Below are 22,243 nucleotides of genomic sequence, written 5' to 3' on the forward strand. Positions count from 1 at the left end.
AGAGTCTGTATGATGTGACACTCCAACCCAAAGGTCCCCTACCTCACCAGTGAGTCATCATCACAATTGCTCTCAAGATACATTTCATCAAGGGGTGTCTGGCTGGCCCTGTCAGTAGAGCATGTGACTCTGGATCTTAGGGTCATGAGTTCAAGCCCCACATTGAGTGTAGAGCTCACTTTAAAATAAAAGATACATTTCATCAAAACCATGGAAGTGTGGCCAATTGTGAGCAGTGATTTGGGACCATAAGGTAGCAGGTAAGTTTGTCAGAGCAATAGTACACGAGCCACTTCTCTGGTGACCTTGAAGCTGGCGTGCTGGCCTTGAACTACCTGTTTCCAAGGGAGGAATCCCCTTCCATTCTTTTGAAGCCACTGGTATTTGTAGATATACTATCACTGGTATATGAATCCTGAACAATGTCAGACTTTTCTGTCTTGGCCAATGTGTCATTAAATGGGAGACGTATGGGACTGGCTGAGGCAGGGATGAATAATGGCGAATGAAGGACAGATTGGGAGTGAATGGGAGCAAGGAGGGACAGAGGGTGATGGGAGGGAGGTGAATGAGTAGAGTGGAGTGAGAGTGGGTGGTGTGGAGCCGCACGAGGGAATCACCATGCAATTTTGAATTAGTTGGAGATTATGGGTGAGACTGAGTAAGTGATGGGAAAATGAGACATGGGCTAAAGTGACCAAAAGTGAAAGTGGGAGCAGACTGAGTGAATGGTACAATTCAAGACGGTGAACACGAATGGAGTTGATAAAGCAGGAGAGTGCAAGTTGTTTTGAGCACTAAGGACCAGAGTGCAAATAAACGATGGTTTATGGGGCATGTTAAGAGAGAGGTGAATTTAGGGGGAGCATGGAATCAAATGGGGGTAATGTGGGGCATAGAGGGAAGAATGGGGAGCACAAGGGACAGAGAAGAGGGACTGAAGATGTATACATGGTAGAATGTGAATACGTGAATCAGGTTGAGTTTGGCGACACTCTGAGGGAGAAGGGGAGTGGCTAGAGGTGAATGAGGGGCAGACTGGGATTAGATAGGGGTGATGCGGGACTCCAGGAGTGTCCAGGGATCCCAGTAGCAATCAGCCCAGGTGAAGGAGCTGCTGCGTGTGCACAAATGGAGCTAATGTTGGGCACAGTGAGAGGGAATAGAAGCAAAGAGAAGGTGGTGAGTCACTGTGGGTATTGTGAGCCAAAGGGAAAGACGAAGTTCACATGGCCCCAAGTGAATAAAGCAGGGGAACATGGGGCCCAGTGTTAGCAAAAAGTGGTGAATTCAAGGCAGAGTGTGACTCAATGAAGGTACTATGGGGCAGAATGGAAACAACTAGACATGAGATCAGGTGCAGAACAGGAGTGGTAAGCGGGAACAGGGGTTACATTGGAAATGAATTTCAATGAATGAGATCAGTTCAATGAATGAGAGGCAGAGTGAAAGTAAATGGAGTCAATGAAGAGAAAGTGAGGCATGGGGCCGAGCAAGCAGAGAAGGAGACTCTGCAGGTAACTTGAACTAGTGTTTGGGAGGAATACAGGGAATGGGGGTAAATGTGGGAGCAGTGTTGGAGAGAATAAAGATGAAGAAGGGGCAGAAAGAGAGTGAATGAGGGAGAGAATGAGGCCCACAGTCCATGAACCAAGCTGAAGGGTGGGCCACGTGAGAGTGAATGGGAGTCACTTCGTGCGGTGTCAAGAAGCAGAGGGGAAAGTAGAAAATGAGAGTCTGAGAGTGAACGGAGGTGAAGGAATACGATGTGAGAGAACTGGGGCCGTGTAAGGAGAAGTTAAGGAATTGTGGCAATATGAGGCCCAGCGTGAATGAAGGGTAGTAGATGAGAGGCAGCGTAAGTGAATGGGGGGGGCTGAAAGCTGGAATAAGAATGGAGGGGGAACAGTAGTGAGGGCGCTTCTCTGTGTCACGTGTCATGTATAATATGTAATGGAGGGCAGAGTGTGACTGAATGGGGCAAACGGGGGCCCAATTCCAGGAAACTGGGGTGGAACAGTGTGTAGTAAGTGAAGTGAAGGAGGTGCCAAGAATGGGTCAATGGAGGTAACGAGGGGCAGAAGGTGAGGGCGTGGTGGCCATATTGTGCAGAGTGTGAGAAATCGTGGTGGTAGTAGGCACAGTGCAGTGAACAGAGCTGACCGCTGAGCAGAGTGGGGGGAATGGAGGTGACAAGGGGGCAGAGTGAGTGGACATGGAGGGAACCAAGTGGTAGAGCATGATTAAAACCAGTGGAGTGGCACCGTGTCAAGGGAAGTGGGGGAATGTGGGCTGATCGTGAGGCCCAGGGCCTGAGTCCTGTCTGTCTCTGTGTCTCCAGCCCCTCTCTTCCTGCATCTCTTTCTGACATTTCAGGGTTTCTCCCTGGTTTTGCCTCCTGCCATCTTTGTGTATAGGTCAGTATCTTTCTTCTTCCTTGTGTGTCCATCTCTAACAGAGGTGGCGCTGGGAAAGATAGTGAGGTGTCCAGCCCTCTGGCTTCCGTGTTCCAGAATCTATTACATGGTATTTGCTCATAGAGCCCAGACTTCCAGAATGCCCCTAGTTCTGAAGAGGGTGGCGTGAGTCTGGAGCAAAGAGTTGGCTAGGAGGGCCTACGGGTGTTATAATGCAGACCTGGGTCACTGTGGCGGTGACCCTGGCCACACTGATGGTCGCCATCATGGATGCAAAGATCTACGAACGCTGTGAACTGGCAATGAAGCTGGAAAGAGCGGGCCTCAATGGCTTCAAGGGCTACAGCATTGGAGACTGTGAGACTCCAGCTACCCCAAGTCCCACCCACACCCCGAGCTGTCCACCACAATCAGACCCAGCCCCCCTCCTCCTCATTTATCACCTCCCCAGGCCAGGGCATGATTCTCTCGGCCATCCCCGACTGACTTACTCTAAAGTCCTTACCATCAGTGCCTTCACAACCATCACCCTCACTACCATCAAAGTCATCACGAGTACTCTCACCCATGCCATCACTCACAGCTCACCAGAATCACCAACATCAACACCACCACCAAACCAAGATCATCACCCCCACTACTGAGATGACAAACATCCCCGTCCCCTCCCCCTCATCCTACCATCCCCTAGTCCCAGGACTCATAGCTACCTCCTATCTACCTTCTCCCTGCCCTAGGGCTCTGCATGGCACACTATGAGAGTGGCTTTGACACCTCCCTCGTGGACCACAATCCCGACGGCAGCAGTGAATACGGCATTTTCCAGCTGAGCTCCGCCTGGTGGTGTAACAATGGTGTTACACCCACCCAAAACCTCTGTCACATGGAGTGTCGAGGTGAGGCAGCACTGGGGACGCCCTAAAGCCCTGCCTGGCCCCACAGCCTAACACACAGAGTGCAAGGTTGCCTAAGCCATAACCTCCAGTGACAAGCAGAAAAATGATAGGGAAAGGAGCACAGCTGCCTGGGCTGTTAGAGACACCATCCCGTATCCTTACCGACTATGCTGAGATGTGGTCCAGGTCAGAAGGGCTCAGAAGTTCTATAACTCCCTGAGAATGGAGGCTGCAGGTTTTTTTCCCCAGAAAACAGGAAACTTAGCTCCATGTGGAATACAGGGGGAGATTGTCCTGATTTGGGGTTGAGGTTGTTCAGGCCCTGAGGGAAGAAACACATATCTGCCTATAGGAACAGAAATAAGGTATATCTGTGCAGACAGGAGAGAGCTTTCCAGACAAGAGTGTGGTAGTATTGAGGACAAAATTTAATAGCGGTAGTTGTTCAGGGTTGGCCAAAATGGTGCTTGAGGTTGTCCAAGACAGACCAAAATGGGGACTGAGGTTATTAGGGGCCAGGCCAAATGGAGGTTGAGGTTGTCCAAGTCCTGCTATAGTAACAGAAGAGGTTACCCAGGATTGGCCAGCTTGAAGGGTGAGGTTGTCCACGACTAGCCACCACAGAGGTTGAAGCTATCTAGGACAGAGTAACATTGAGTAGTAAGGTTTCTTAAGACTAGCTAAAATAAAGGTTAAGAATGTTCACTTTGAGTCAACATGGAAGTTGAGGTGGTCCAGGATAAACTGTAATGGAAGTTGAGGTCCTGGAATGGTCAACATGGAGGTTGGAATTATTTATAACTAGTCAAAATGGCAATTGAGGTTGTCCAGGATGGTCAACATGGTGGTTGAGATCATTAAGCAGTCAGAAGGGCAGTGAAGGTCACCCTGTTGAGCAGGGTAGGATCATCTAGAACCAAGCACCATGATGACGGAGGTTGAATGGAATTCGTCAGCATGGAGATTGAGGTCATTTGTAACCAAAGCGGCAGTTGAGGTTATCCAAGACCTGACAACATAGTCTTTGAAGTCATGAAGACTGATCAACCTTGCAGCTCAGTAGCTTCCCAACCAGCCAACATGGTGGTTAAGGTGATGTCAGACCAGCTGCCATTGCAGTTGAGATCATCCGTAACCACACAAAATTACAGTTGACGTCATCCAGAACTGGCCAGCATAGAGTTTGAGGTTGTTAGGACCAGGCAGTATGATGGTTGAGGATATTCATAACCAGACAATATGACGGTCAAGATCATCCAGGATCCATCAATGTGAGTTAAGGTTCTACAGAACCAGCCAACATGGCACTTGAGGTTAATTCATAACCAGCTAACAAGTGAATCAAGGTCACCTAGAATCAGTCAATGTAGTGGTTGAAGTTATTCAGGCTACAAGGAAACCATAACCCCTGGGCCCACCATACATTGTCACCCTGTCCCCAATGCACCAGATCACTATGTCCCTCTCTTCCCTCCCCCCCAGACCTGCTCAACCACCATATTCTGGATGATATCTTGTGTGCCAGGCAGGTGGTGTCCTCAGAGAATGGTATGACTGCTTGGTAAGTTCATAGGGGTGGCTTGGACCCTGGGTAGCTGGGATAATGGCACTGCCACCCCATCAACCTACCCACCTCACCCTTCTTCCCTCCTTTCATTTCCCAGGGATTCATGGACCCGGCACTGTTCTGGCCACGATTTATCTGAATGGCTCAAGGGATGTAATATGCATGCCAAACCTGATGCCAAGAAAATTAATAATTCATGACTCAGTTTCCCAGAAGTAGAGATTTTTCTCTTCCTTTCTCTCTTTCTTCTGTGGATTTAATAAAGGATGGTATCTATAAACAATGCAAGAGTCCTCTAATGCCTAACTCTCTTCATTTTTCCAATGACTGGATGTACCCCCATTTAATCACTTCCCGCATACATTCAAAGCTCTAATCAGGGACACCATATCGCTTGGGGTGAAGGTGAGAGCATAGCTTCTCCTGGGTTCAAATACCATCCCTACCACTTAGGGGCTGTGTTGCATTGGGCAAGGCATTTAAATTCTCTGTGCCTCAGTTTCCTCATTGGCAAAATGAGGATGATAACGGTAGCAACTACTTCATGGGATCATTGGGAGAGTTGAATGAATGTTTGGAAAGCACATAAAGTGCTTGGTCCACAAGGCAGCTATTGGTCTGGAGAGAGAAGGGTGGAATGAGGGGCTATGAAAATTGGCTTTCCTTAGAAAGCATCACTCTCCATAGAAGTCACTACTTCAATTAAGGTAGATACAGTCTCTCCAGGGAAAATAAGATTGGTTTCAGCTTACACAGGAAACTCAGTGGGAATTAAAGTGTTCACATTCTCCCACATCGTCCGACATCTCCCTATTCTAACATTCGGCCCCCCTACTCCCTTTTTCACAAGTAATCCTAAATTTCAAATGACAAGTGGGAATTTTGGCCAGGAATTCAATGGATGCACAGGGTAGTAATTTCTTTTTACAGAATGCCTGGATTTGGGTCTGTGTCTTGGGCAGAGAATTTAGGAATTGAAACTTGCCATTCTTTCTCTTTCTACTGGACCCATCAGAAGCAGCCATCCCTGTGAGGAAGCAGTCCCTCATGTCTTTCGTACTTTTTGGTTGGGTCACCTACCCAAAGCCTTGTTTTCAATGTTTACTTCATCCAAGGTAAGCACAGATGATCATTAAGGCAGACATCCACCAATGTGAGAATGACCAAGCCCCCTTCCTTAATGCCAATTCGATTTCTCCTGCCTTCAGCCCCAACCAGTCTAGATGGCCAAATTTCACATTTCCCTGGGGATCTATAAAGGGTACCATCACTCTGGGTACTGATTTCTGGGTAGCTGGGAAAAACAGCAAAATAAAACAAAAGCAGCAAAAATAAACTCTGCTGAATCCAAGTAAAAAGTAGACCTCCTAAAATCTTATCAGGTAGCTCATAGCATTTCTGGGAAGACTGCATGATCAAGCCCAGAGAGGGGCAAGGTCCACACATAGAAACAAAGCCAAAATCCTGACTATACTCAGTTGGTTGGGCGTCTGCCTTTAGCTCGGGTCATGATCTCCGGGTGCTGGGATCAAGCCCCGCACTGGGCTCCTTGCTCACCAGGAAGCCTGCTTCTCCCTCTCCCTCTGCCTGCTACTTCCCCTGCTTGTGTGCTCTCTCTGTCAAATAGAAGAGCCTTTCAGGAAGGCTGAAAATGGGGTGCCTGGGTGGCTCAGTCGGTTAGGCATACGACTCTTGGTTTCAGCTCAGGTCATGATCTCACCCCACGTCGGGTTCCACACTGAGCATGGAGCCTACTTGGGATTATCTCCCTCTCCCTCTGCCCGGCCCCAACCGGCTCATGCATGCATGCTTTCTCTCTCTCTAAAACAAAAAGGAAGGCTGAAAACAACTGAGGCGACCAAGAGAATAAGCAGAAGGACGAGGCAGATTGTAATCGAGCTCCTCACCACTTCATTCCAAGATTATCACGAGACAGCAACTCACAAAACTAGCAATTCGGAGTTAGCAAAAAAAAAAAAAAAAAGTCCCATCCTTGAGGAAGATATTTCTCAGCTTCTAAAGGGGTCCAGCCCTCATTCACCCACTGGGGTCTTACTCATCATGTCCATCTGTCTGTTTCTTATTTACCTGTATAACTCAAACTTGGAATTTCTCTATGATCCGAAGTCCTCTCTTCTCCAAACAGGTGATCACATCTGGTTTGGTCACAGGATACCCTGTAATGGAAACGACAGATGACTTAGGCGCATCCGTGTGGGTTTCATGGCCTCAACATAATTAGGAAGGTACATTTTAATAAGTATAAATTTCACATGAGAGATGAAAATACAAACACCGTATCCAGCCTAGGAGGGATTAGGGATCTTGAATCCCTGGAATTTGAGGTCAAAGTATTGAAACACTTCAGAGATGGAAAGCTATCCTATTTGGTGCACTGTGAATTACTCAGGCAAGCCATGCTCACCCAGAGACCAGATGGCTATAGCTTCCTAGCATCACAGCTCTGTAAAGTGTCCTCTGAGAAGAGTCTAGACGATTCCACTTCTCCCGGGGAAAGTCCACAACCACATCCTCAAATGACACCAATCCCTGTCACAGCATCCTTCTACTCAATCAGCTTGACAGAAATACAAATGAGAATATACTTTAAGCTAAAGGGAATATTCTTCAGAGAGAGGCTACTGTTTAATAATTTCAAAAAGGTTTCTCTGAGATATTTTTCAATAGCGATCTCTAGCGAAGGACTTTTATCCTATAGAAACCATAAAGAACTCCTACAAATCAAGATGATAAATATAGGCAACACCATAGAAAACCTAGAAAAATATTTGAATGGATATGTCACAAAAGATGATATCCGATTCGCCAGTAAACCTACGAGAGGGTGCTCGACATCTTTAGTCACCAGGGAAATACAAATTTAAACCACAGTGAGGCTGGCGATGGGACAGGCTGGTGATGGGTAGTAAGGAGGGCACGTATTGCATGGTGCACTGGGTGTTATACGCAACTAATGAATCATCGAACTTTACATCAAAAACCAGGGATGTACTGTATGGTGACTAACATAATATAATAAAAAAATATTATTATAATAAAAATAAATAAATAAATAAACCACAGTGAGATATCACTATATACCAACAGAACGGCTAAAATAAAGACCAAAACCCCAAATGTTGGCGAGGATGTGGAGCAACTGGAACTCTCATATGTTGCTGGTGAGAGTAAACTATAAAATAGTACGGCCACCTTGGAAAACATTTTAGCTGAACCTATTAATGCTGAGTGTATACCTAACCTAGGACCCAGCAATCCCACTCCTACGTATATATCAAATGGAAATGCACGTATATATCCAACAGAAATCAAGCCATGTACAAGAATATCCACGGAAGTATTATTTGAAATAGCCAAAATGGAGACAGCCACCAGCCATAGAATGGATAAACAACCAATGATACACAAAACGACAAGGATAAATCTCAAACACATCATGATAACTGAAATAAGCCAGACACAAAAGAATAAGGTATGATTCGGGGCGCCTGGGTGACGCAGTCGTTAAGCGTCTGCCTTCGGCTCAGGGCGTGATCCCGGCGTTCTGGGATCGAGCCCCACATCAGGCTCCTCTGCTATGAGCCTGCTTCTTCCTCTCCCACTCCCCCTGCTTGTGTTCCCTCTCTCGCTGGCTGTTTCTATCTCTGTTGAATAAATAAATAAAATCTTTAAAAAAAAAACCCTCCAAATTCTTATCTAAGTAATATTCCCATAATATTTCCATAAAAAATAGTAAGACAAAGATATAAGAACAACAAGAAAAAAAAATATTTAAGAACCTACAGGAAAGGGGCACCTGGCTGACTCAAGTTAGCAGAGCATGACAGCTGATCTCAGCGTTGTGAGTTCGAGCCCCACCTTCGGTATAGAGATTACGTAAAAAAAAATCTTTTTAAAAAAGAACCCACATGAAAAAGAGCCATGTACGGAAAAGAACAATTCACCAAAAAAGGAAAGAATATGAAAAGATAACTCAACCTCATTGCTAACTGAATAAACACAAACAAATGAAATGAGATATTTTAACTATGAAATGGTAAGGATTAAAACCATGACAAAAGGATTAAAAAGGGTATTTTCACTCATAGATAGATAGAGCTAGAGTGTTAATGCTAAATGAAATAAAGCAGTCAGAGAAAGACAAATACTATGTGATCTCATTCATAGGTGGAATTTAAGAACCAAAACAAACGAACAAAGGAAAAAAAAAAAGTCAAACCAGGAATAGAATAGAGAACAAACTGATGGTCACCAGAGGGGAGAGGAGTGGGAGAACGGGGAAAGTAGGGGATGGGGATTAAAGAGTACACTTCTCATGATGAAAAAAATATAACAGGGACGCCTGGGTGGCTCAGCCGGTTAAGCGTCTGCCTTTGGCTCAGGTCAGGTCTCAGGGTCCTGGGATGGAGCCCTGAGTCAGGCTCTCTGCTCAGCTGGGAATCTGCTTCTCCCTCTCCCTCTGCCCCTCCCCACCCCCACTCATTCTCTCTCTCTCTCTCTCAAATAAATAAAATCTTAAAAAAAAAAGAAAAAGTTTTAAAAATAAATAAAAGTACTGAAAACAAAGAAAAGAATAATGAGGAAAATAAAGAGGAATAAATAAAAAATGAAACATCTCTTTCCGCCAAAAATAAATAAATAACAAAATCAAAATATGACAGAAGGATCAGGAAGGATATTTTCATTCATTACTGGGAGTATAAAATTGCACGAACTTTTCAAAAGGCAATTTGGCAAGGTCTGTGAAGGTTCAAAACGTGCCCAGCTTTTGAACCAGAAATTCTAGAAATGCTCAGCACGGTACAACAAGAGAGAGGACAAGAAAGATTACTGCCATGTTACGCATCGTGGCACATGGACACAAGACAAAAATACGCAGCTGTTCAAAATACCTGTCTTGACAGTGAACTATCTTCTATCGACAAGTATTCACAGAGTGGGGACTATCCCAGCTACGCCAGTAACCAGCTCTGCAACCCCACGCCACTTGCTTATCCGTTCTGGGACTCCGTTTCCTCATTAGTAGGATGTGGATGTTACAGGTTAAACCACTTCTCAGGGTGGTTGTGAGGACTGAGGTGGTCATGTGTATCAAGTACTTAGTAGGGGACGCCTGGGTGGCTCAGTCAGTTAAGCGTCATGTCGGCTCAGGTCGTGATCCCAGGGTCCTGGGATCGAGCTCTGCGTGGGGCTCCCTGCTCGGCAGGAAACCTGCTTCTCCCCCTGCTTGCTGTTCCCCCTGCTTGTGTGCGCTCTCTCTCTGTTAAATAAATAAATAAATAAATACATGCGTAAGTACGTAAATAAGTAAGTACGTAAGTAAGTAAGTGCCCAGTGCAGGATCTTTACGTGTTAGCTCCTGTTCTTGCCAATAATATCATCCTCTTCCTCATCGCCTGTATTATCATTATGCCTACTACCTTCATCAATATTACTGTGTAAAGAGAAAATGGGGAGTTGCAAAACAGCTGGTATATTATGAGCAAATTTCAGCAAAGGAAGGTCTCTAGCAATGATGTGCTTTTATTGTAGGTAAATATAAAGAAGAAGGGACAGAGAGAGGTATAGATGGAAGTTAAAGTCACTGTAGAATTGGTTATCGGGAATGAGTGATGATATGAAATCTTGAGACATTTTCTCTTTTTAGATTGTACATTCCTAAAAGAGTTTGAGTTTTTGGGGCCACTTCTTTTGTAGTGAGAGGGAAAAAAATGACAAAACAATATAGACATTTTTAAAAGGGGCAAAAGGGACTGGCGTCCAGGTGGCTCAGTCGTTAAGTGGCTGCCTTCGGCTCAGGTCGTGATGCCAGGGTCCTGGGATCGAGCCCTGCGATAGTCTCCCTGCTCAGTTCTGCAGCCAGTCTGCTTCTCCCTCTCCCTCTGCCCCTCCCCACTGCTTGTGCGCACTCTCGCGCGCTCTCTCTCCAATGAATTAAATACATGCATACATACAAAGAGCAAAAGGGACATAGACAGGGACATCAGGAATTCTCCACCTGAAAAGGAACAAGGCACACCTTTGGGTCACTCCAGGTTTGCTGAAATCGCAGATGAGAAAAAAACGTATTGGAGGGGAGGTGGGTGGGAGGATAAGTGAAACAGATAAAGGGGATTAAGAAGTACAAACGGCCTGTTATAAATAAGTTGAGGAGAGAAAAGTATCATCAATAATACACTAATATCATCAATAATACACTAATAATGTCGTCTGGGGACAGATGGTGACTACACTTACTCTGGTGAGCATTGCATGAGATAGAGGATTGTCCAATCAGTATGTTGTACACCTGAAACTAATATAACACTGTATGTTAAATTATACTTCTATTTAAAAAATACTGGAAAATAATTTGAAGGGTATGGGGTTTACTGGTTATTTCTTGACCATTAAGGTTTTATCCCTGTACTGACCCAGAACATGAGAGCTGCTTGCGCTGACATGGCTTTGGTTTCCTGAAGTGTCACATCCTTTTAGTTCTGTCCCAGCAGGACACCTCTGGCTGGTATGAAGACATATTTTTAGTCACATGCACAGCAATCGTCTCCCTGCGATTATCACAAGATTGCTGATGAGGACATGGCTGACCCGTTAGAGAAGTATCTTGAAACCTCAACATCAGGAAATCTTTGCTTCAGAGCAAGTGGCTTACTTTCTCTCTATAAATAAAACAAGTCAGTGTTTCTCCCCTTTATGTCACAGCTTCCAGGAAATAACTGTAGCTCAACATAATTATGTAGGATCCTATGACCTACATATGTACATTTCAGCCTTGCTGTGGTATTGCTCTATTTCCCTAATCCTAACTTTTTATGTGTTTATACATGTACATTTTATGGTATAAATAACAATGTCAACCCCATATATAAAGCTTATTATGTGTGTGCCAGGCATCGTTCTAAACACTTAATATTTTAAAAAAGATTTTATTTATTTGAGAGAGAGAGAGAGCACAGAGGGAGAGGGAGAGGCAGAAGCAGACTCCCCGCTGAGTAGGGAGCCCATCACAGGGCTCGATCCCAGGACCCGGAGATAAGGACCTGAGCTGAAGGCAGACGCTTAACCGACCAAGGTGCCCCCTAAACACGTAATATTAACTCAGCTGATCTTCACAACAACCATAAAAGCTTAGGTATCATCATCATCATTTTACAAATGGGGAAACCAAGCTACAGAGAAGTTAGAGACTGCCTAAGCTCACAAAGCTATTATGAGCATTTAAGCCCCAGAGCCTGTGCTCTTAACCACTACACATTACTGCTTCTTTGCTTCTAAGTATTTTAACATTGGTCAGGGAGAAGGGAGCAAATAAGAACTTACCTGGAAATCAGTCATGTCTGCCTTATGGAGAGAGGGCAGTGGCCTAGAAAAGCAAAGCTGTTGAGAGGGGAGAGAAGAAAAGAGGAGAGTTTGTAATAGCATGGAGAAATGGAAAGTTCACCAAATCCTCAGGCTAGCAATCCAGAAACGCCAGCTGGTTAAATGGCCATGCCGTAGCCACGAAAAGCAGGAAAGAACATTCGTTTGGCCCACAGAGCCCCATCATTCAACAACACCGCTCTGTCACGGACCTCACAGACCTCCCAATACTCACCCTCACCCATCACTGACTCTAGACACCCCGTATTACCCCCAAAACCCTCATTATTCACCCCCACGGACCCCCATGACGCACCCCACAGATCCCCCGTCACTGACTCTAGAGACCTCGCATCACACACCCCACCCCCTAGAGACTCCATCACTCACCTTAGAGGCCCCCCATCACATACCCCCAGGGACTTTCACGACCCATCTCAGAGCCCCCCTCCAAGTACTCACCCGGCGAATTCGCATCTTTACAAAGCCCACACTCGCACGTGCCGCTCCGCCCGCAGACCAGCGCTGCCTCCCCGCCGCTCCGAGTGAACAGTCCTCCCTCCATCCCCTACTCTTCCTGTTTTCACCTGGATTCCGGCGAGGTCCGCCTGGAGTTTCCCCAGTCACAAGTTCCTCCGACAACGACTTTCTTGGTCCTTTACCCCACCGTCCGTAGGGGGTCGGCTTTATTCCTCGCATGCGCAGTTGCCCTCGCTGAAGCCGTCGAGGCCAACAGCCAGTAGCAGCGCCGTGCGTGTGTAGTTCTGCAACAGCCTTGACCTCACGGGGGTGGGGTGGACAGAGAAATGGCCACGCCAGTACACGGGTTTGACAGGGAGCAGACATCTTTCAAAGGTCCCAATCCCGTACAGCGGGGATTGGTGCCTCTGAAAGTTCGGAAGAGATGGGATTTTCGGAGGACTTTGAAAACTTGCCATGAGCGAAGCCCTTGCGCATAGGCTAGTGATGGGCGAGTTATGCGCCTGGTTGTGGGTCTGATGGGAACTGACCTGGACCAACGTAGGGCTGAGGACAAGACCACCCCCTCCGTGGGAAGATACCACGGCGGAGTTGGGAATGGGGAGCCCGGGAATAGTATAGATATCCCCGGGAACTATTAGTGGGAAGAAGGGAGGCAAACCGGGAATGATCCCTTCCTCTACAGATCAGTACCACTGGGGAAAGGGGGGGTTGGAGAACCGGCGGGGAGAGTACGGTCCTTTTGATAGACACTATTGGGCTAGCGGTCCTCAGTGGGAGATGCACTAGCGCAGATGGGGGAAATTCCGTCCTAGGAGAAACCAGACCCGTGAAGAAAGTGACAAGGGTAAACCAAAGTGCAAGGAAAGCCAGAGACAGAAGCCTGGGAGGATTGGGGCGACAGCGAGGTCCTAGTTGGAGACTAAATAAGAATCCGAACCTGACGGTGATCCGCCAGGCCCACATTCCATTCCCCTTCTAGGAATCTGCCCCCAGAAAGTTGTGGGAGGGTCGAGATGCCAGGGTGCCTGTCCTATGGGCCCAGGTCCCAGTCCCCCGGGCCTCAGTAACCTGTGGAGGCACAGCCAGGACACAGTGCTCAGGTTCTGGACCTTAAACGCTCTACCCTGTTAAACCCACTCTACCACTTCGTCCTGTGAAAGGCAAAATGCACGGGATAATTAAGGAGATGATTCCCCCCCCCAGGCTATTGCAATTGGGAAAACTCGTTAATGAGGAACATCTTAAAGGCAAAGAAAGGGACCTGGGGTTTTATAGAGTGCTAAATAATGAAACTTAACCAAGTAAATTTGAAGATCTAATTGGTTTTATTAAACGGTTCAGGAATCAGGCAGCAGCTCCCCCCCTCCAGTCCAGCAAGTAGAGAGGTGCTCTAAGGAGTTGTAAAAAATGGCAGGTTTGTACAGAAGGGTGGGGGGCAAGAAAGTTATTAACAAAAGAAAAGGATTGTTCCAGGCCAGGCCTCACTCCAGGGGGAAAAGCAAGGTGTCTTATCCTGCAGATTACCTCATCTTTTTTGGGAAGGGTATGGAAACAGCCCAGGCGGCAGATTTATTGGTGTGGATTGAAAAATTCCTGGCTGTCTGGTTAAGATTATACTTCTGCGGGAGGTTGAAACTGCAATTAGATTATGTCTTTGCAGGATACAAAAATATAGATTTGAAGGGGTACATGCACCCCGAGGTTTATAGCAGCATTATCAACAATAACCAAACTATGGAAAAGAGCCAAAAGGTCCATCGACTGGTGAATGGATAAAGAAGATGTGAGATATAGAGAGAGATATATAGATAGGAATATTACTCAGCCCTCAAAAAGAATGAAATCTTGCCATTTGCAACAGCGTGGATGGAGCTAGAGTGTATTATGCTAAGTGAAAGAAGTCAGTCAGAGAAAGACAAATACCATATGATCTCACTCATATGGGGAATTTAAGAAAGAAAGCAGATGAACATAGGGGAAGGGGGAAAAGAAAATAAAGAGAGAGGGAAACAAGCTGTAAGTGACTCCTAATGATAGAAAACAAACTGAGGGTTGACGGAGGGAGGTGGGTGGGAGCTGGGCTAGATGGCTGATGGGTATTAAAGAGGGCATTTGTTGTGACGAGCCCTGGGTGTTGTGTGTAAGTGATGAGTCACTGAATTGTACTCCAGAAACCAATATTGTACTCTATGTTAACTAACAAAATTTAATTAATAAAAAAAAAGCTATGTCTTTGGGAATATATTTGGGAACTCAGTCTAAGTGACACCATTTTGAGCCTATGGGGCTTTTTTAACAAGAGGCAGATAAAAGGGGCACCTGGGTGGCTCAGTCGTTAAGCATCTGCCTTCGGCTCAGGTCATGATCCCAGCGTTCTGGAATCGAGCCCCGCATCGGGCTCCCTGCTTAGCGGGAAGCCTGCTTCTCCCTCTCTCACTCCCCCTGCTTGTGTTCCCTCTCTCGCTGCCTCTCTCTGTCAAATAAATAAATAAAATCTTAAAAAAAAAAAAAGAGGCAGATAAAAAAAAAAGTCATCCTGGAGTCAGGAAGGACAGAGACAGATCTTATCTTGGAATATGCAAAGGCATTGGGAATTGCTATGGACTGAATTGTGTACCCCTCAAAATTCATATGTTGAAGCCCTGGCCCCCAAAATGATGATATTTGGAGATGGGACCTTTGGGAGATTAATTAAGGTTACATGAGATTATACAGTGGGGCCCACATTGGATTAGATTAGCATCCTTCGAAGAGATACTTCTGCCACACAAAGAAGAGTCATATGAGGACACATTGAGAAGGTGGCTCTCTGCATGCCTGGACGTGAGTTCTCCCCAGGAACCAAATCAGCTGGTGCCTAGATCTGGGACTTCCCAGCTTCCAGAACCGTGAGAAATTAATTTCTGTTATTTAAGCCCCCCAGTGTGTGGTATTTTGTGATGGCAGCCCGAACTGACTAATAGTGGAAACTTTGCAGTTCTCCATTTCCTGGAACTTGAAGGAGTGGGGGTATTTCTTCTCCATCAGTGCTTTCCAGAAGAACAGGACTCATTCAGATATAAAGTCTGACTCTGCCAGGCCCCTCCATTCCAGCTCACCTTTGCCCCTCACGGCTCCCATTCCTTCCTACTCCACCAATCATTCAAATCTATTCCCTCCCACTGTGCCCCAGATTCCCCATTCGGTCCCACTGTTTATTCACTTCCATTCACTCTGCTTCATGGCCACCATTCATGCATACTGTACCCCACATTAACACCTTTTTAAAAAAGAAGTCCCACATATTACTGAAACAACCTGCTAGTGCAGAAGCACAGAAACAAACGGAAAAATCATTTTCCCAATTAAACCTGTCCCGCTGCCCAGGTAGTGGTGATGTTTTCAGCTTGCTGTGGTAAGATGCTAGTGACCTTGATACAGAGTAACTACGTGTACGATCTCATGCGCAATTCCTTACACACCTAGCTTGGTTCTTCCCCAATGTCTCCTCTTGGATTTGTACCTGATTTTATCACCAGTTTTCATTCAAACCCTTTGAGGAATAAGATATTTCTGCTTACATTGCTTGGCCAGGAATTGCTTGATCCTGAAAGTCTTGTGAGAAGACATGACGACGAATAAAATCAATCACACACGCCACAATAGCAGAGAAAGGGAGAGAGAATCAACACCTTTTTTATTGTGGTAAAATACACATAACATGGAATTTATTATTTTTACCATTTTAAAGTGCACAATCCAGTGTCATTTAGTACATTCCCAATGGTGTGCAACCATTACCTCTATCTAGCTGCAGACTATCTTCATCACCCCGAAACGAAACTCTGTGCCCATAAAGCAATCATTCCCCATTCCCCCCGACGCCCTCAGCCCCTGCTTCACACAAATCTGTTTTCTGTCTCTATGGATTTGCCTATCTGGGATATTTCATATAAACAGAATCATACACTATGTGGCTTTTTGTGTCTGGCTTCCTTCACTGAGCATAATGTCTTCAAGATACATCCATGTGGTGTCATGTATCAGTATTTCACTCCCTTTTATGTCTAAATACTCTATTGTAGGGATATACCACATTTGGTTTATCCACTCATCAGTTGGTAGACATTTGGGTTGTGTCTACCTTCTGGCTATTACGAATACTGTTGCTATGAACATTTGTGTATAAGTTTTTGCTTGAACACCTGTTTTCAATTTTACTGTGTATATACCTAGGAGTGGGATTGCTGGACCATATGGTATTTCTATGTTTAACTACTTAAGGAACTACCAAACTGTTTTTCGCTATGACTACACTATTTTACATTCCCACCAGCAGCGTAGGAGGGTTCCAATTTCTCCACATCCTGCCCAACACTTGTCATTTTCTACTTGTGTTTATTACAGCCGTCCCAGTAGGTATAAAATGGTATCTCATGGTGGTTTTGATTTGCATTTCCCTGATGACTAATGATGGTGAGAATCTTTTCATGTGTTTATGAGCTATGTGGATATCATCTTTGGAGAAATGTCCCTTCAAATCCTTTGTCCATTTTTTAAATCCTTTTTTTTTTAAAGTAGACTCCCTGCCCAACATGGGGCTTGAACTCACCACCCTGAGATCAAGAGTCGTCTGCTCCACAGATTGAACCAGCCAGGCACTTTTGCCTGTTTTTTAAATGGATTTTTGTCTTTTTATTGTTAAGTTGTAAGAGTTCTTTACATATTTTGGATAACAAACCCTTATCAGGTATCCGATTAGTAATACTTTCTCCCATTCTCTAAGTTGTCTTTTTACTCTCCTGATAATGTGCTTTGATGTACAGAAGTTTTCAATTTTGATTAAGTCCAATTTACCTATTGTTTCTTTGTTGCTGATGCTTTTGGTGTCATATCTCAGAAGCCACTGCCAAATTCAAGGTCATGAAGATTTACCCTTATGTTTTTGTTGAAGAATTTTGTACTTTTAGTTCTTATATTTAGGTCTTTGATACATTTTGAGTTAATTTTTATATGTGATGTGAGGTCAGGAACCAACTGTCTTCTTTTGTATGTGGATATCCAGTTGTCCTAGCACACTGTTGAAGAGACTATTCTTTCCCCCATCTAATTGTCTTGACACACTTGTTGAAATCAACTGACCATACATGGATGGGTTTGTTTCTATATATATATGTGTGTGTGTGTGTGTGTGTGTGTGTGTGTGTGTGTGTGTGTGTGTCTATCCTTGTGCCAGTACCACACTGTTTCAATTACTGTAGCTTTGTAATAAGATTTGAAATCAGGAAGTGGGAGTTCTCCAATTTTGTTCTTTTTCAAGAATGTCTTGGCTAGTTGGAGTTCCTTGCAATTCCATATAAATTTTAGGATCTGCTTCTCCATTTCTGCAAAAAAGCCCATTGGAATTTTGATAAGGATTACATTAAATGTGTACATTGCTTTGGGGAGTATTGCTATCTTCACAGTGTTAAGTCTTCCAATCCATGAACAATGTTTAGTACAAGTTTAGTAGAAGTACAAAAATGGGCCTCCTTGTCTTGTTCCTGATCTTAGGGAAATGTTTTTGTTCTTTCTCTATTGAGTATGATGTTAGCTATGGGTTTCCCATAAATGCCTTTTATCAGGTTGAGGAACTTCCCTTCTATTCTTAATTTGTGGAGTGTTTTTCATGAAAGGACGTTGGATTTTTGTCAAATTTTTTTCTGCATCAATGAGATGACATATTTTCATTAACATGTGGTCCCAGACATTTTCTAATTTCTACTGTGATTTCTTCCTGATCCATGAGTTGTTTACAATTGTGTGAGTTATTTTCAAACATTTGAGGATTTTTCTAGTTATCTGTTAGAGATATATAATTTAATTCCATTGTGGTCAGAGAACATACACTGTTAAACTTCATCCTTTGAAATTTGTTGAGACTTTCTTTATAGACCAGCATGGGATCTATTTGGGTAAATGCTCTTTGTGCACCTGAAAAGAACGTGAATTCTTCAGTTGCTGGGCATGGTGTTGTCTATGTACCAATCATCTGAAATTCGTTAATTGTGTTGTTCAAATCTTTTATATCATTTCTGACTTTTTTCTGCTTGTTCCATCACTGAGAGAGGTGTGTTAAAGTCCATAACCATGTTGGGGATTTGTCTATTTCTCCTTTTAATTCTATCAACTTTCACTTTATATATTTTGAACCTATGTGATCAGGTGATATAATAGGGAGAATCATGGACACCCAAAGATACCCTGCCCTAATTTCCAGAAACTGAGTATGATGAGTTGCCATATACATGAATATGTTTTGTCACATGACAAAAGGGATTTTACAGATATAATTAAGATTATTAATCAGTTTATCTTAATGTAGAGACATTATTCTGGATTACCCATATGGGCCTAGTGTAATTACATGAGACCTTAAAAGCAGATGTTGGGAGGTGGAGGCAGGAAGATGGCAGCAGAGTAGGGGGATGCTAGGCTTGCCTCATCCCACAAACAAAACTAGATGACTATCAAATCATCCTAAATACCCCAGAAATCAACCTGAAGATTGACAAATCAAACTCCACAACTAAAGGGAGAGAAGAGGTGAGCTTGAAGAAAGTTTGGAAGTGCAGAGACTTAGTTTAGGGGACAAAGGGATCGTGGGTGCTGCAGAGGGGAGGGAACCATGGTCACAGAGAAAGCCAAGATAGAGAGGAACACACAAGGAGGTTTCCCCAAAGCCACTGGCTTGGAAAACAAGAGGGGCTGAATTTCATCAGTTCTTGCAACCAGTTACCAAAACTGAAACAGGAAGAAATAGAAATTTTGAACAGAGAAATAACCAGCAAAGAAATGGAATCAGTAATCAAAAAACTCCCAACAAACAAAAGTCCAGGACCAGATGGATTCACAGGCAAATTCTTCCAAATATTTTTAAAAGGATTAATACCTATCCTTCTCAAACTATTCCAAAAAATAGAAAAGGAAGGAAAACTTCCACACTCATTCTATGAAGCCAGCATTACCCTGATACCAAAACCAGATAAAGACACCACTAAACAAGAGAACAGGCCAATATCCCTAATAAACATGGATGCAAAAATTCTCAATAAAATACTAGCAAATTGAATTCAACAATACATTACAAAAAATCCACCCAAATCAAGTGGTGGGATTTATTCCTGGGTTGCAAGTGTAGTTCAAAATTCACAAATCAATGTGTACATCGCATTAATAAAAGAAAGGATAAGAACCATATGATCATTTCGATAGATGCAGAAAAAGCATTTGACTAAGTACAGCATCCATTCGTGATAAAAACCCTCAACAAAGTAGGTTTAGAGGGAACATATCTCAACATAATAAAGGCCATATATGAAAAACCCACAGCTAACATTATACTCATTGGGGAAAAACTGAGAGCTTCTCCTCTACAGTCAGGAACAAGACAGAGATATCCACTCTCACCACTGTTATTTACTTGAGTACTGAAGTCTTAGCCATTGCAATCAGACAACAAAAAGAAAAGTCATACAAATTGGCAAGGAAGAAGTAAAATTTTCACGTTTGCAGGTGACTTGATACTATATATAGAAAACCCAAAAGACTCCACCAAAAACTGCTAGAACAGATACACAAACTCAGTAAAGTCATAGGATACAAAATCAACATACAGAAATCTGTTGCATTTCTATACACCAATAATGAAGCAACAGAAAGAGAAATTAAGGAATCAATCACACTTACAATTGAACCAAATACAGGAAGATACCTAGGAATAAACCTAGCCAAAGAGGTAAAAGACCTGTACTCTGAAAACCATAAAACACTGATAAAAGAAATTGAAGATGAGGCGCCTGGGTGGCTGAGTCAGTTGAGCATCCGACTCTTGGTTTCAGCTCAAGTCATGATCTCAGGGTCATGAGATCAAGCCCTGTGTCAGGCTCTGCCCTCAGCAGGGAGTCTGTTTGAGATTCTCTCCCTCTACCTCTCCCTCTGTCCCGTCCCCCACTCACTCACTCCTTCTCCCTCTCTCTCAAATAAATAAATAAATCTTTTTTAAAAAAGAAATTGGAGATGACACAAAGAAATGGAAGACAGGGGCGCCTGGGTGGCTCAGTCGTTACATGTTTGCCTTCGGCTCAGGGCGTGATCCCAGGGTCCTGGGATCGAGCCCCGCATCAGGCTCCCTGTTCAGCGGGAAGCCTGCTTCTTCCTCTCCCACTCCCCCTGCTTGTGTTCCCTCTCTCGCTGGCTGTCTCTCTCTCTCTGTCAAATAAATAAATAAAATCTTAAAAAAAAGAAATGGAAAGACATTCGTACTCATGGATTGGAAGAGCAAATATTGTTAAAATGTCTATACTACCCAAAGCTCAATCTACACATTTAATGCAATCCCTATCAAAATACCAATAGCATTTTTCACAGAGCTAGAACAAACAATCCCAAAATTTGTATGGAACCACAAAAGACCCTAAATAGCCAAAGCAACCTTGAAAAAGAAAAGCAAAGCTGGAGGCATCACAATTCCAGACTTGAAGTTATATTACAAAGCTGTGGTGATCAATACAGTATGGTACTGGCACAAATATAGATGCATAGATCAATGGAAGAGAATAGAAAACCCAGAAATGAACCCATAATTATATGGTCAATTAATCTTTGACAAAGCAGGAAAGAATATCCAACGGGAAAAAAATGTCTCTTCAACAAATGGTGTTGGGACAACTGGATGGCAACCAGCAGAAGAATGAAACCGGACCATTTTCTTATACCATACACAAAAATAAATTCAAAATGGATGAAAGACCTAAATGTGAGACCTGAAACCATAAAAATCCTAGAAGAGAACACAGGCAGTAACTTCTTTGACACCAGCCATAGCAACTTCTTTCTAGATATGTCTCCTGAGGCAAGGGAAACAAAAACAAACTACTGGGACTATATCAATATAAAAATCTTCTGCACAGCAAAGGAAACCATCAACAAAACTAAAGACAACCTACAGAATGGGAGAAGATATTTGCAAATAACGTATCTGATAAACGGTTAGTATCCAAAATGTATAAAGGACATATAAAACTCAACACTTAAAAATGAATAATCCAATTAAAAAATGGGCAGAAGACATGAATAGACATTTTTCAAAAGAAGACATCCAGATGGCCAACAGACACATGAAAAGATGCTCAACATCACTCAGCATCAGGGAAATGCAAATCAAAACTACAATGAGCTATCACCTCACACCTGTCAGAATGGCTAAGATCAACAACACAAGAAACAACAGATGTTGGCGAGGATGTGGAGAAAAGGGAGCCCTCTTGCACTGTTGGTGGGAATGCACACTGGTACAGCCACTGTGGAACACAGTATGGAGGTTCCTCCAAAAGTTAAAAATAGAGCTACCCTATGATCCAGCAATCACACAACTAGGTGTTTACCCAAAGATTACAAGAACACTAATTCGAAGGAATACATGCACCCCAATGTTTATAGCAGCATTGTCTACAATACCCAAATTATGGAAGCAGCCCGAG

General features: G+C 43.9%; 2 protein-coding genes across 6 annotated transcripts in view; one reads left to right on the plus strand and one right to left on the minus strand.

Moving 5' to 3' along the window:
- LOC100480744 (zinc finger protein 182) overlaps positions 1–13,197 on the minus strand; it is a 43,617-nt gene extending 30,420 nt beyond the window's left edge. For 2 of the 5 annotated variants that reach the window (XM_034649170.1, XM_034649169.1), the window contains exons 1-4: positions 12,723–13,188; positions 12,222–12,278; positions 6,969–7,057; positions 3,476–3,635 (exon numbers count right to left, since the gene is read on the minus strand). The gene's annotated coding sequence lies outside the window, so the exon portion shown is untranslated. Of the gene's footprint in view, positions 1–3,475; positions 3,636–6,968; positions 7,058–12,221; positions 12,279–12,722 lie in introns of all 5 variants that reach the window. The other 3 variants (XM_034649173.1, XM_034649172.1, XM_034649179.1) reach the window with 2 other exon arrangements.
- Positions 1,671–5,163, plus strand: LOC100480487 (sperm acrosome-associated protein 5). Its single transcript, XM_002917792.4, has 4 exons — positions 1,671–2,774; positions 3,155–3,313; positions 4,796–4,874; positions 4,978–5,163. Exons 1-4 carry the CDS (start codon positions 2,630–2,632, stop codon positions 5,078–5,080), a joined length of 486 nt encoding a protein of 161 aa, XP_002917838.1. The 5' UTR covers positions 1,671–2,629; the 3' UTR covers positions 5,081–5,163.
- Positions 13,198–22,243: the final 9,046 nt, after the last annotated feature.

The sequence above is a fragment of the Ailuropoda melanoleuca genome, chromosome X (genome assembly GCF_002007445.2).
Source record: "Ailuropoda melanoleuca isolate Jingjing chromosome X, ASM200744v2, whole genome shotgun sequence".
Lineage (NCBI taxonomy): Eukaryota > Metazoa > Chordata > Mammalia > Carnivora > Ursidae > Ailuropoda > Ailuropoda melanoleuca.